Source organism: Saccoglossus kowalevskii, chromosome 9 (genome assembly GCF_978046115.1).
Source record: "Saccoglossus kowalevskii chromosome 9, keSacKowa6.1, whole genome shotgun sequence".
Classification (NCBI taxonomy): Eukaryota; Metazoa; Hemichordata; class Enteropneusta; family Harrimaniidae; genus Saccoglossus; species Saccoglossus kowalevskii.
The window spans coordinates 714374-730815 of NC_140649.1; the positions used below are offsets into that span (position 1 = coordinate 714374).

A 16442-nucleotide genomic window follows, 5' to 3' on the forward strand; every position below is an offset into this window, starting at 1 on the left:
CACATAATCTACTCAAAGCCAGTGAGCAATACCAACAACATGCTTGTAATAGAACACAATCTACTAAGAACCAGTGAGCAATGCCAACAACATGCTTGTAATAGAACACAATCTACTAAGAACCTGTGAGCAATACCAACAGCATACTTACAATAGAACACACACATAACCTGCCCAGAACCAGTGAGCAATGCCAACAACATGCTTACAATAGAACACACAAGCAATCTACTCAGAACCAGTGAGCAATACCAACAACATGCTCACAACAGAACTGACACACAATCTACTCAGAACCAGTGAGCAATGCCACCAATATGCTTACAACAGAACACACACAAACTACTCAGAACCAGTAAGCAATGCCAACAACATGCTTGCAATAGAACACACAAATCTACTCAGAACCAGTGAGCAATGCCACCAATATGCTTACAATAGAACACACACAATCTACTCAGAACCAGTGAGCAATGCCAACAACATGCTTACGATAGAACACACATACAATCTACTCAGAACCAGTGAGCAATACCAACAACAGGCTTACAATAAACACACAAACAATCTACTCAGAACCAGTGAGCAATACTAAAATGCTTGCAATAGAACACACAAACAATCTACTCAGAACCAGTGAGTAGTGCCAACAACATGCTTGCAATAGAACACATACAATCTACTCAGAACCAGTGAGCAATGCTAACAACATGCTTGCAATAGAACACACACACAATGTACTCATAACCAGTGAGCAATGCCAACAACATGCTTACAATAGAACACACAAGCAATCTACTCAGAACCAGTGAGCAATACAAACAACATGCTTGCAATAGAACACACACACAATCTACTCAGAACCAGTGAGTAGTGCCAACAACATGCTTACAATAGAACACACAAGCAATCTACTCAGAACCAGTGAGCAATACCAACAACATGCTTGCAATAGAACACACACACAATCTACTCATAACCAGTGAGCAATGCCAACAACATGCTTACAATAGAACACACAAGCAATCTACTCAAATCCAGTGAGCAATGTTAACAACATGCTTGCAATAGAACACACACACAATCTACTCATAACCAGTGAGCAATACCAACAACATGCTTGCAATAGAACACACACACAATCTACTCAGAACCAGTGAGCAATACCAACAACATACTTACAATAAAGCACACAATCTACTCAGAACCAGTGAGCAATGCTAACAACATGCTTGCAAAGAACACACACACAATCTACTCATAACCAGTGAGCAATGCCAACAACATGCTTGTAATAGAACACACACACAATCTACTCAGAACCAGTGAGTAGTGTCAACAACATGCTTACAATAGAACACACAAGCAATCTACTCAGAACCAGTAAGCAATGCCAACACCATGCTTGCAATAGAACACACAAATCTACTCAGAACCAGTGAGCAATGCCACAAATATGCTTACAATAGGACAAACACACAATCTACTCAGAACCAGTGAGCAATGCCAACAGCATGCTCACAATAGAACTGACACACAATCTACTCAGAACCAGTGAGCAATGCCACCAATATGCTTACAATAGAACACACACAATCTACTCAGAACCAGTGAGCAATGCCAACAACATGCTTACGATAGAACACACATACAATCCACTCAGAACCAGTGAGCAATACCAACAGGCTTACAATAAACACACACACAATCTACTCACAACCAGTAAGCAATGCCAACAACATGCTTGCAATAGAACACACAAATCTACTCACAACCAGTGAGCAATGCCACCAATATGCTTACAATAGAACACACACACAATCTACTCAGAACCAGTGAGCAATGCCAACAGCATGCTCACAATAGAACACACAAGCAATCTACTCAGAACCAGTGAGCAATACTAAAATGCTTGCAATAGAACACACACAATCTACTCAGAACCAGTGAGTAGTGCCAACAACATGCTTGCAATAGAACACATACAATCTACTCAGAACCAGTGAGCAATACCAACAACATGCTCACAACAGAACTGACACACAATCTACTCAGAACCAGTGAGCAATACTAAAATGCTTGCAATAGAACACACACACAAACTACTCAGAACCAGTAAGCAATGCCAACAACATGCTTGCAATAGAACACACAAATCTACTCAGAACCAGTGAGCAATGCCACCAATATGCTTACAATAGAACACACACAATCTACTCAGAAGCAGTGAGCAATACCAACAGCAGGCTTACAATAAACACACAAACAATCTACTCAGAACCAGTGAGCAATACCAACAACATGCTTGCAATAGAACACACACAATCTACTCAGAACCAGAGAGTAGTGCCAACAAAATGCTTACAATAGAACACACAAGCAATCTACTCAGAACCAGTAAGCTATGCCAACAACATGCTTGCAATAGAACACACAAATCTACTCAGAACCAGTGAGCAATGCCACCAATATGCTTACAATAGAACACACACACAATCTACTCAGAACCAGTGAGCAATGCCAACAGCATGCTCACAAAAGAACTGACACACAATCTACTCAGAACCAGTGAGCAATGCCACCAATATGCTTACAATAGAACACACACAATCTACTCAGAACCAGTGAGCAATGCCAACAACATGCTTACGATAGAACACACGTACAATCTACTCAGAACCAGTGAGCAATACCAACAACAGGCTTACAATAAACACACAAACAATCTACTCAGAACCAGTGAGCAATACTAAAATGCTTGCAATAGAACACACACACAAACTACTCAGAACCAGTGAGCAATGCCAACAACATGCTGACAATAGAACACACACACAATCTACTCAGAACCAGTGAGCAATGCCAACAATATGCTTACAATAGAACACACAAACAATCTACTCAGAACCAGTGAGCAATACCATCAACATGCTTGCAATAGAACACACACAATCCACTAAGAACCAGTGAGAAAAGCCAACAACATGCTTACAATAAAACACACACACAATCTACTCAGAACCAGTGAGCAATACCAACAACATGCTTGCAATAGAACACACACATAACCTACTCAGAACCAGAGAGCAATATCAACAACATGCTTACAATAGAACATACAAACAATCTACTGAGAGCCAGTGAGCAATGCTAACAACATGCTTGCAACAGAACACACACACAATCTACTCAGAACCAGTGAGAAAAGCCAACAACATACTTACAATAAAACACACAATCTACTCAGAACCAGTGAGCAATGCCAACAACATGCTTACGATAGAACACAAACACAAGCTACACAGAACCAGGCAGCAGTGACAACATGCTTATGATAGAACACACACATAATCTACTCAAAGCCAGAGAGCACTGCCAACAGCATGCTTATAATAGAACACACACACAATCTACTCAGAACTAGTGAGCAATACCAACAACATGCCCACGATAGAACACATGTACAATCTACTCAGAACCAGAGAGCAATATCAACAGCATGCTTACAATAGAACATACAAACAATCTACTGAGAGCCAGTGAGCAATGCTAACAACATGCTTGCAACAGAACACACACACAATCTACTCAGAACCAGTGAGAAAAGCCAACAACATACTTACAATAAAACACACACAATCTACTCAGAACCAGTGAGCAATACCAACAGCATGCTTGCAATAGAACACACACACACAATCTACTCAGAACCAGTGAGTAGTGCCAACAACATGCTTACAATAGAACACACAAGCAATCTACTCAGAACCAGTGAGCAATGCTAACAACATGCTTGCAATAGAATACACACACAATCTACTCAGAACTAGTGAGAAAAGCCAACAACATGCTTACAATAAAACACACACACAATCTACTCAGAACCAGTGAGCAATGCCAACAACATGCTTACGATAGAACACAAACACAATCTACACAGAACCAGGCAGCAATGCCAACAACATGCTTACGATAGAACACGCACATAATCTACTCAAAGCCAGTGAGCAATACCAACAACATGCTTGTAATAGAACACAATCTACTAAGAACCAGTGAGCAATACCAACGACATGCTTGTAATAGAACACAATCTACTAAGAACCAGTGAGCAATACCAACAGCATACTTACAATAGAACACACACATAACCTACTCAGAACCAGTGAGCAATGCCAACAACATGCTTACAATAGAACACACACACAATCTACTCAAAACCAGTGAGCAATACCAACAGCATGCTTGCAATAGAACACACACACAATCTACTCAGAACCAGTGAGTAGTGCCAACAACATGCTTGCAATAGAACACACAAACAATCTACTCAGAACCAGTGAGCAATACCATCAACATGCTTGCAATAGAACACAAACACAATCTACACAGAACCAGGCAGCAGTGCCAACAACATGCTTACGATAGAACACGCACATAATCTACTCAAAGCCAGTGAGCAATACCAACAACATGCTTGTAATAGAACACAATCTACTAAGAACCAGTGAGCAATGCCAACAACATGCTTGTAATAGAACACAATCTACTAAGAACCTGTGAGCAATACCAACAGCATACTTACAATAGAACACACACATAACCTGCCCAGAACCAGTGAGCAATGCCAACAACATGCTTACAATAGAACACACAAGCAATCTACTCAGAACCAGTGAGCAATACCAACAACATGCTCACAACAGAACTGACACACAATCTACTCAGAACCAGTGAGCAATGCCACCAATATGCTTACAACAGAACACACACAAACTACTCAGAACCAGTAAGCAATGCCAACAACATGCTTGCAATAGAACACACAAATCTACTCAGAACCAGTGAGCAATGCCACCAATATGCTTACAATAGAACACACACAATCTACTCAGAACCAGTGAGCAATGCCAACAACATGCTTACGATAGAACACACATACAATCTACTCAGAACCAGTGAGCAATACCAACAACAGGCTTACAATAAACACACAAACAATCTACTCAGAACCAGTGAGCAATACTAAAATGCTTGCAATAGAACACACAAACAATCTACTCAGAACCAGTGAGTAGTGCCAACAACATGCTTGCAATAGAACACATACAATCTACTCAGAACCAGTGAGCAATGCTAACAACATGCTTGCAATAGAACACACACACAATGTACTCATAACCAGTGAGCAATGCCAACAACATGCTTACAATAGAACACACAAGCAATCTACTCAGAACCAGTGAGCAATACAAACAACATGCTTGCAATAGAACACACACACAATCTACTCAGAACCAGTGAGTAGTGCCAACAACATGCTTACAATAGAACACACAAGCAATCTACTCAGAACCAGTGAGCAATACCAACAACATGCTTGCAATAGAACACACACACAATCTACTCATAACCAGTGAGCAATGCCAACAACATGCTTACAATAGAACACACAAGCAATCTACTCAAATCCAGTGAGCAATGTTAACAACATGCTTGCAATAGAACACACACACAATCTACTCATAACCAGTGAGCAATACCAACAACATGCTTGCAATAGAACACACACACAATCTACTCAGAACCAGTGAGCAATACCAACAACATACTTACAATAAAGCACACAATCTACTCAGAACCAGTGAGCAATGCTAACAACATGCTTGCAAAGAACACACACACAATCTACTCATAACCAGTGAGCAATGCCAACAACATGCTTGTAATAGAACACACACACAATCTACTCAGAACCAGTGAGTAGTGTCAACAACATGCTTACAATAGAACACACAAGCAATCTACTCAGAACCAGTAAGCAATGCCAACACCATGCTTGCAATAGAACACACAAATCTACTCAGAACCAGTGAGCAATGCCACAAATATGCTTACAATAGGACAAACACACAATCTACTCAGAACCAGTGAGCAATGCCAACAGCATGCTCACAATAGAACTGACACACAATCTACTCAGAACCAGTGAGCAATGCCACCAATATGCTTACAATAGAACACACACAATCTACTCAGAACCAGTGAGCAATGCCAACAACATGCTTACGATAGAACACACATACAATCCACTCAGAACCAGTGAGCAATACCAACAGGCTTACAATAAACACACACACAATCTACTCACAACCAGTAAGCAATGCCAACAACATGCTTGCAATAGAACACACAAATCTACTCACAACCAGTGAGCAATGCCACCAATATGCTTACAATAGAACACACACACAATCTACTCAGAACCAGTGAGCAATGCCAACAGCATGCTCACAATAGAACACACAAGCAATCTACTCAGAACCAGTGAGCAATACTAAAATGCTTGCAATAGAACACACACAATCTACTCAGAACCAGTGAGTAGTGCCAACAACATGCTTGCAATAGAACACATACAATCTACTCAGAACCAGTGAGCAATACCAACAACATGCTCACAACAGAACTGACACACAATCTACTCAGAACCAGTGAGCAATGCCACCAATATGCTTACAACAGAACACACACAAACTACTCAGAACCAGTAAGCAATGCCAACAACATGCTTGCAATAGAACACACAAATCTACTCAGAACCAGTGAGCAATGCCACCAATATGCTTACAATAGAACACACACAATCTACTCAGAACCAGTGAGCAATGCCAACAACATGCTTACGATAGAACACACATACAATCTACTCAGAACCAGTGAGCAATACCAACAACAGGCTTACAATAAACACACAAACAATCTACTCAGAACCAGTGAGCAATACTAAAATGCTTGCAATAGAACACACAAACAATCTACTCAGAACCAGTGAGTAGTGCCAACAACATGCTTGCAATAGAACACATACAATCTACTCAGAACCAGTGAGCAATGCTAACAACATGCTTGCAATAGAACACACACACAATGTACTCATAACCAGTGAGCAATGCCAACAACATGCTTACAATAGAACACACAAGCAATCTACTCAGAACCAGTGAGCAATACAAACAACATGCTTGCAATAGAACACACACACAATCTACTCAGAACCAGTGAGTAGTGCCAACAACATGCTTACAATAGAACACACAAGCAATCTACTCAGAACCAGTGAGCAATACCAACAACATGCTTGCAATAGAACACACACACAATCTACTCATAACCAGTGAGCAATGCCAACAACATGCTTACAATAGAACACACAAGCAATCTACTCAAATCCAGTGAGCAATGTTAACAACATGCTTGCAATAGAACACACACACAATCTACTCATAACCAGTGAGCAATACCAACAACATGCTTGCAATAGAACACACACACAATCTACTCAGAACCAGTGAGCAATACCAACAACATACTTACAATAAAGCACACAATCTACTCAGAACCAGTGAGCAATGCTAACAACATGCTTGCAAAGAACACACACACAATCTACTCATAACCAGTGAGCAATGCCAACAACATGCTTGTAATAGAACACACACACAATCTACTCAGAACCAGTGAGTAGTGTCAACAACATGCTTACAATAGAACACACAAGCAATCTACTCAGAACCAGTAAGCAATGCCAACACCATGCTTGCAATAGAACACACAAATCTACTCAGAACCAGTGAGCAATGCCACAAATATGCTTACAATAGGACAAACACACAATCTACTCAGAACCAGTGAGCAATGCCAACAGCATGCTCACAATAGAACTGACACACAATCTACTCAGAACCAGTGAGCAATGCCACCAATATGCTTACAATAGAACACACACAATCTACTCAGAACCAGTGAGCAATGCCAACAACATGCTTACGATAGAACACACATACAATCCACTCAGAACCAGTGAGCAATACCAACAGGCTTACAATAAACACACACACAATCTACTCACAACCAGTAAGCAATGCCAACAACATGCTTGCAATAGAACACACAAATCTACTCACAACCAGTGAGCAATGCCACCAATATGCTTACAATAGAACACACACACAATCTACTCAGAACCAGTGAGCAATGCCAACAGCATGCTCACAATAGAACACACAAGCAATCTACTCAGAACCAGTGAGCAATACTAAAATGCTTGCAATAGAACACACACAATCTACTCAGAACCAGTGAGTAGTGCCAACAACATGCTTGCAATAGAACACATACAATCTACTCAGAACCAGTGAGCAATGCTAACAACATGCTTACAATAGAACACACAAGCAATCTACTCAGAACCAGTGAGCAATACCAAAAACATGCTTGCAATAGAACACACACACAATCTACTCACAACCAGTAAGCAATGCCAACAACATGCTTGCAATAGAACACACAAATCTACTCACAACCAGTGAGCAATGCCACCAATATGCTTACAATAGAACACACACACAATCTACTCAGAACCAGTGAGCAATGCCAACAGCATGCTCACAACAGAACTGACACACATTCTACTCAGAACCAGTGAGCAATGCCACCAATATGCTTACAATAGAACACACACAATCTACTCAGAACCAGTGAGCAATGCCAACAACATGCTTACGATAGAACACACATACAATCTACTCAGAACCAGTGAGCAATACTAAAATGCTTGCAATAGAACACACACACAAACTACTCAGAAGCAGTAAGCAATGCCAACAACATGCTTGCAATAGAACACACAAATCTACTCAGAACCAGTGAGCAATGCCACCAATATGCTTACAATAGAACACACACAATCTACTCAGAACCAGTGAGCAATGCCAACAACATGCTTACGATAGAACACACATACAATCTACTCAGAACCAGTGAGCAATACCAACAACAGGCTTACAATAAACACACAAACAATCTACTCAGAATCAGTGAGCAATACTAAAATGCTTGCAATAGAACACACACACAATCTACTCGGAACCAGTGAGTAGTGCCAACAACATGCTTGCAATAGAACACATACAATCTACTCAGAACCAGTGAGCAATGCTAACAACATGCTTGCAATAGAACACACACACAATCTACTCATAACCAGTGAGCAATGCCACCAATATGCTTACAATAGAACACACACACACAATCTACTCAGAACCAGTGAGCAATGCCAACAGCATGCTCACAACAGAACTGACACACAATCTACTCAGAACCAGTGAGCAATGCCACCAATATGCTTACAATAGAACACACACAATCTACTCAGAACCAGTGAGCAATGCCAACAACATGCTTACGATAGAACACACGTACAATCTACTCGGAACCAGTGAGCAATACCAACAACACGCTTAAAATAAACACACAAACAATCTACTCAGAACCAGTGAGCAATACTAAAATGCTTGCAATAGAACACACACACAAACTACTCAGAACCAGTAAGCAATGCCAACAACATGCTTGCAAAAGAACACACAAATCTACTCAGAACCAGTGAGCAATGCCACCAATATGCTTACAATAGAACACACACAATCTACTCAGAACCAGTGAGCAATACCAACAACAGGCTTACAATAAACACACAAACAATCTACTCAGAACCAGTGAGCAATACTAAAATGCTTGCAATAGAACACACACACAATCTACTCAGAACCAGTGAATAGTGCCAACAACATGCTTGCAATAGAACACACACACAATCTACCCATAACCAGTGAGCAATGCCAACAACATGCTTACAATAGAACACACAAGCAATCCACTCAGAACCAGTGAGCAATACCAACAACATGCTTGCAATAGAACACACACAATCTACTCAGAACCAGAGAGTAGTGCCAACAACATGCTTACAATAGAACACACAAGCAATCTACTCAGAACCAGTATGCAATGCCAACAACATGCTTGCAATAGAACACACAAATCTACTCAGAACCAGTGAGCAATGCCACCAATATGCTTACAATAGAACACACACACAATCTACTCAGAACCAGTGGGCAATGCCAACAGCATGCTCACAATAGAACTGACACACAATCTACTCAGAACCAATGAGCAATGCCACCAATATGCTTACAATAGAACACACAGATTCTACTCAGAACCAGTGAGCAATGCCAACAACATGCTTATGATAGAACACACATACAATCTACTCAGAACCAGTGAGCAATACGAACAACAGGCTTACAATAAACACACAAACAATCTACTCAGAACCAGTGAGCAATACTAAAATGCTTGCAATAGAACACACACACAAACTACTCAGAACCAGTGAGCAATGCCAACAACATGCTGACAATAGAACACACACACAATCTACACAGAACCAGTGAGCAATGCCAACAATATGCTTACAATAGAACACACAAACAATCTGCTCAGAACCAGTGAGCAATACCATCAACATGCTTGCAATAGAACACACACAATCTACTAAGAACCAGTGAGAAAAGCCAACAACATGCTTACAATAAAACACACACAATCTTCTCAGAACCAGTGAGCAATACCAACAACATGCCCACGATAGAACACATGTACAATCTACTCAGAACCAGAGAGCAATATCAACAGCATGCTTACAATAGAACATACAAACAATCTACTGAGAGCCAGTGAGCAATGCTAACAACATGCTTGCAACAGAACACACACACAATCTACTCAGAACCAGTGAGAAAGGCCAACAACATACTTACAATAAAACACACAATCTACTCAGAACCAGTGAGCAATACCATCAACATGCTTGCAATAGAACACACACAATCTACTCAGAACCAGTGAGCAATACCAACAGCATGCTTGCAATAGAACACACACACAATCTACTCAGAACCAGTGAGTAGTGCCAACAACATGCTTACAATAGAACACACAAGCAATCTACTCAGAACCAGTGAGCAATGCTAACAACATGCTTGCAATAGAATACACACACAATCTACTCAGAACTAGTGACAGGGTCAACAACATGCTTACAATGAAACACACACACAATTTACTCAGAACCAGTGAGCAATGCCAACAACATGTTTACGATAGAACACAAACACAATCTACACTGAACCAGGCAGCAGTGCCAACAACATGCTTACGATAGAACACACACATACTCTACTCAAAGCCAGTGAGCAATACCAACAACATGCTTGTAATAGAACACAATCTACTAAGAACCAGTGAGCAATACCAACACCATACTTACAATAGAACACACACATAACCTACTCAGAACCAGTGAGCAATACCAACAACATGCTTGCAATAGAACACACACACAATCTACTCACAACCAGTGAGTAGGCCAACAACATGCATTACAATAGAACACACAAGCAATCTACTCAGAACCAGTAAGCAATGCCAACAACATGCTTGCAATAGAACACACAAATCTACTCACAACCAGTGAGCAATGCCACCAATATGCTTACAATAGAACACACACACAAACTACTCAGAACCAGTAAGCAATGCCAACAACATGCTTGCAATAGAACACACAAATCTACTCAGAACCAGTGAGCAATGCCACCAATATGCTTACAATAGAACACACACAATCTACTCAGAACCAGTGAGCAATGCCAACAACATGCTTACGATAGAACACACATACAAACTACTCAGAACCAGTGAGCAATACCAACAACAGGCTTACAATAAACACACAAACAATCTACTCAGAACCAGTGAGCAATACTAAAATGCTTGCAATAAAACACACACACAATCTAATCAGAACCAGTGAGTAGTGCCAACAACATGCTTGCAATAGAACACATACAATCTACTCAGAACCAGTGAGCAATGCTAACAACATGCTTGCAATAGAACACACACACAATCTACGCATAACCAGTGAGCAATGCCAACAACATGCTTACAATAGAACACACAAGCAATCTACTCAGAACCAGTGAGCAATACCAACAACATGCTTGCAATAGAACACACACAATCTACTCAGAACCAGTGAGCAATGCCAACAACATGCTTACGATAGAACACACATACAATCTACTCAGAACCAGTGAGCAATACCAACAACAGGCTAACAATAAACACACAAACAATCTACTCAGAACCAGTGAGCAATACTAAAATGCTTGCAATAGAACACACACACAAACTACTCAGAACCAGTAAGCAATGCCAACAACATGCTTGCAATAGAACACACAAATATACTCAGAACCAGTGAGCAATGCCACCAATATGCTTAAATAGAACACACACACAATCTACTCAGAACCAGAGTAGTGCCAACAAAATGCTTACAATAGAACACACAAGCAATCTACTCAGAACCAGTAAGCTATGCCAACAACATGCTTGCAATAGAACACACAAATCTACTCAGAACCAGTGAGCAATGCCACCAATATGCTTACAATAGAACACACACACAATCTACTCAGAACCAGTGAGCAATGCCAGCAACATGCTTACGATAGAACACACACACAATCTACTCAGAACCAGTGAGAAAAGCCAACAACATACTTACAATAAAACACACAATCTACTCAGAACCAGTGAGCAATGCCAACAGCATGCTTATAATAGAACACACACACAATCTACTCAGTACCAGTGAGCAATGCCACCAGCATGCTTGCAATAGAACACATACAATCTACTCAAAACCAGTGAGGAATGCTAACATGCTTGCAATAGAATACACACACAATCTACTCAGAACCAGTGAGCAATGCCAACAGCATGCTTATAATAGAACACACACACAATCTACTCAGAACCAGTGAGCAATACCAACAACATGCTTGCAATAGAATACACACACAATCTACTCAGAACCAGTGAGCAATGCCAACAGCATGCTTATAATAGAACACACACACAATCTACTCAGAACCAGTGAGCAATACCACCAGCATGCTTGCAATAGAACACATACAATCTACTCAAAACCAGTGAGGAATGCTAACATGCTTGCAATAGAATACACACACAATCTACTCAGAACCAGTGAGCAATGCCAACAGCATGCTTATAATAGAACACACACACAATCTACTCAGAACCAGTGAGCAATACCAACAACATGCTTGCAATAGAATACACACACAATCTACTCAGAACCAGTGAGCAATGCCAACAGCATGCTTATAATAGAACACACACACAATCTACTCAGAACCAGTGAGCAATGCCACCAGCATGCTTGCAATAGAACACATACAATCTACTCAAAACCAGTGAGGAATGCTAACATGCTTGCAATAGAATACACACACAATCTACTCAGAACCAGTGAGCAATGCCAACAGCATGCTTATAATAGAACACACACATAACCTACTCAGAACCAGTGAGCAATGCCAACAACATGCTTACGATAGAACACACACATAATCTACTCAAAGCCAGTGAGCAATTCCAACAGCATGCTTACAATATAACACACACCCATTCTAATCAGAACAAGTGAGCAATACCAACAACATGCTTGCAATAGAGCACACACACAATCCACTCAGAACCAGTGAGCAATACTAACAATATGCTTACAATAGAACACACACACACAGTCTACTCAAAACTAGTGAGCAATGCCAACAACATGCTTGCAATAGAACACACACACAATCTACTCAGAACCAGTGAGAAAAGCCAACAACATGCTTACGATAGAACACAAACACAATCTATACAGAACCAGGCAGCAGTGACAACATGCTTACGATAGAACACGCACATAATCTACTCAAAGCCAGTGAGCAATGCCAACAGCATGCTTATAATAGAACACATACACAATCTACTCAGAACCAGTGAGCAATACCAACAACATGCTTGCAATAGAACACACACATAACCTACTCAAAGCCAGTGAGCAATGCCAACAGCATGCTTACAATAGAACACACACACAATCTACTCAGAACCAGCGAGAAAAGCCAACAACATGCTTACAATAGAATACAGACACAAATGGCCAAATAGATCTCATGGAGAATGAGAAAACTACATGTCTTGCTCAAGCCCTTCACATATTGTTCTATTCTCTACCATAGTCGCATCTACTCTTTGCAAATACCACGGTTACCAGGGGTACAGTGAGCGTGATCAACAAGAGTAAATGAATTTGAGGGGCAAAAACACATGAATGGTTTTGCACTCTGAATGAGATCTCTGCAATCTTTTGAGTTTATCATTCAAATTAACAACAACACATAAAACTGTGAGAATGTTTATTTAAATTTTTCTGGCATTAATGTGTGAACAAGGTTCATAGTGAGGTTTCAATAAAGCTTCACAATGTTGTTCAATTCTGGGCTTTGTACTCCATGCAGGAACATGTATAATAAAAAGAGTATGGTTGCATCAACCTTTGCAACTCCTCATGCACTGTCTTCTTGAATAAATCACAATATCCTCATAATAGGTACTTATAATGAACAAACACTAAATAAAAGACGTCTTTGAGACTAACTAAGGTGATAAATATGCAAGTTTTACATGTTAACTTTGTTTCCTTTAAGAACCTTAGGTTTTGGTTCTCGACTGTATAAATATGTTGCACTAATTACAGATGTTGCTCCAATAAAAAAATATCTGTAAACAAAACAGATTACAGTAATATAAATGAATAAAACCCATGTAACATTAGTCTTTTAGTGTGCTGTCATGACATATATCTTATAATTAATAGTGTAATGAATAATCAAGTAGATGTGTCATGGAGAATGACAAATATCTGAATAATGAGGAAGATGCGTCTTGAAGAATGTCAACTATCTGAATAATGAGGTAGATGTGTCATGAAGAATGTCAACTATCTGAATAATGAGGTAGATGTGTCATGAAGAATGTCAAATATCTGAATAATGAGGTAGATGTGTCATGAAGAATGTCAAATATCTGAATAATGGGGAAGATATGTCATGAAGAATGTCAAATATCTGAATAATGGGGAAGATATGTCATGAAGAATGTTAAATATCTGAATAGTGGGGAAGATATGTCATGGAGAATGTCAAATATCTGAATATTGGGGAAGATGTGTCATTAATAATGTCAAATATCTGAATAATGGGGAAGATATGTCATGGAGAATGTCAAATATCTGAATAATGGGGAAGATGTGTCATGAAAAATGTCAAATATCTGAATAATGGGGAAGATATGTCATGAAGAATGTCAAATATCTGAATAGTGGGGAAGATATGTCATGGAGAATGTCAAATATCTGAATATTGGGGAAGATGTGTCATTAATAATGTGTCAATGGGAGTGTAAAATTGGAGTAACTTACATTGTTGGTATAAAATCATTCAACCAGTAATAAGAGACTATAGTAGAGAATATAATGGATAAGGATGAAGCAAAACCTTTCAAGATGTTATCTGCATATTTGATAACAGCAGCTATTATGAGACCACCAATTGCCTATCAAGTAAAACATTAATTATTTATTGTCTGAGAATTGACTTAGTGTCCAACTAGAAACTAGTATATGCTCTGTGACTGACTATTTGAATGTCTGTTGACATAAAATAGGGTAATTGAAATATGAACCTTTATTTTGTATCAATATGCTTAGAATGAAATGTACAATTTGTAATTTTACAAAACTAAAACTAAAACTAAAAAGCAAATACTTACCTGTAAGAGAACAACAGCCCATGTAATATTATTATAGCCTTGTAAAAAACCATCTTTATACACAGCTTGTCCATCGTACCAAAACACTCCAATAAGACCAAATAATGTTCCAAAAAATCCTTCAGTACATACAAAAGTAATGAATCAGCTGGTGTTAAGTTGGCCATGTTGCATTGTCTCAAACCAAAAAAGAAAACAACACAGGGACATAATTTAATTTTGCTAAATGTAGTACAATTGCAGCACATATATTTTCAAACAATAATACTTGTTTTACTTCATGAAAATCAAGAAGAATAAGATTTTATGCCAGCATTGTTGTGCAACATTTTGTTGTTTTTCATAAATTTTGAACAAGATGGACATTTCTTGTCCAAATCCCTTTAAGCATCTCAGTATTTGAACGGTCACATCATTTGAATGGTCACATTATTTGAATGGTCACAGTGTTTGAATGGTCACAGTGTTTGAACGATCGCATTATTTGAATGGTCACATTATTTGAATAGTCACATTTTTTGAATTGTCACAGTATTCGAATGGTCACATTATCTAAATAGCCATAGTGTTTGAACAATTAAAATATTTGAACAGTCACAGTGTTTGAATGGTCACAATATTTGAATAGCCAAACTATCTGAATGGTCACAGTATTTGAATGATTACAGTATTTGAATGGTCACAATATTTGAATGGTTACAGTAATTGAACTGTCACAATATTTGAACTGTCATAGTATTTGAATGGTCACAGTATTTGAACTGTCATAGTATTTGAATGGTCACAATATTTGAACTGTCATAGTATTTGAACGGTCACAGTATTTGAATGGTTAC

General features: G+C 39.3%; 1 protein-coding gene across 1 annotated transcript in view; it reads right to left on the minus strand.

Annotated features, from left to right (window-relative positions):
- Positions 1 to 14177: 14177 nt before the first annotated feature.
- LOC100369690 (UDP-N-acetylglucosamine transporter-like) overlaps positions 14178 to 16442 on the minus strand; it is a 31520-nt gene continuing 29255 nt past the window's right edge. Inside the window, exons 6-8 of the mRNA XM_085503027.1 lie at positions 15607 to 15725; positions 15257 to 15390; positions 14178 to 14556 (exon numbers count right to left, since the gene is read on the minus strand). Of these exons, the coding sequence (XP_085359153.1) occupies positions 14457 to 14556; positions 15257 to 15390; positions 15607 to 15725 (353 nt within the window). The 3' untranslated portion in view covers positions 14178 to 14456. The remainder of the gene's footprint in view (positions 14557 to 15256; positions 15391 to 15606; positions 15726 to 16442) is intronic.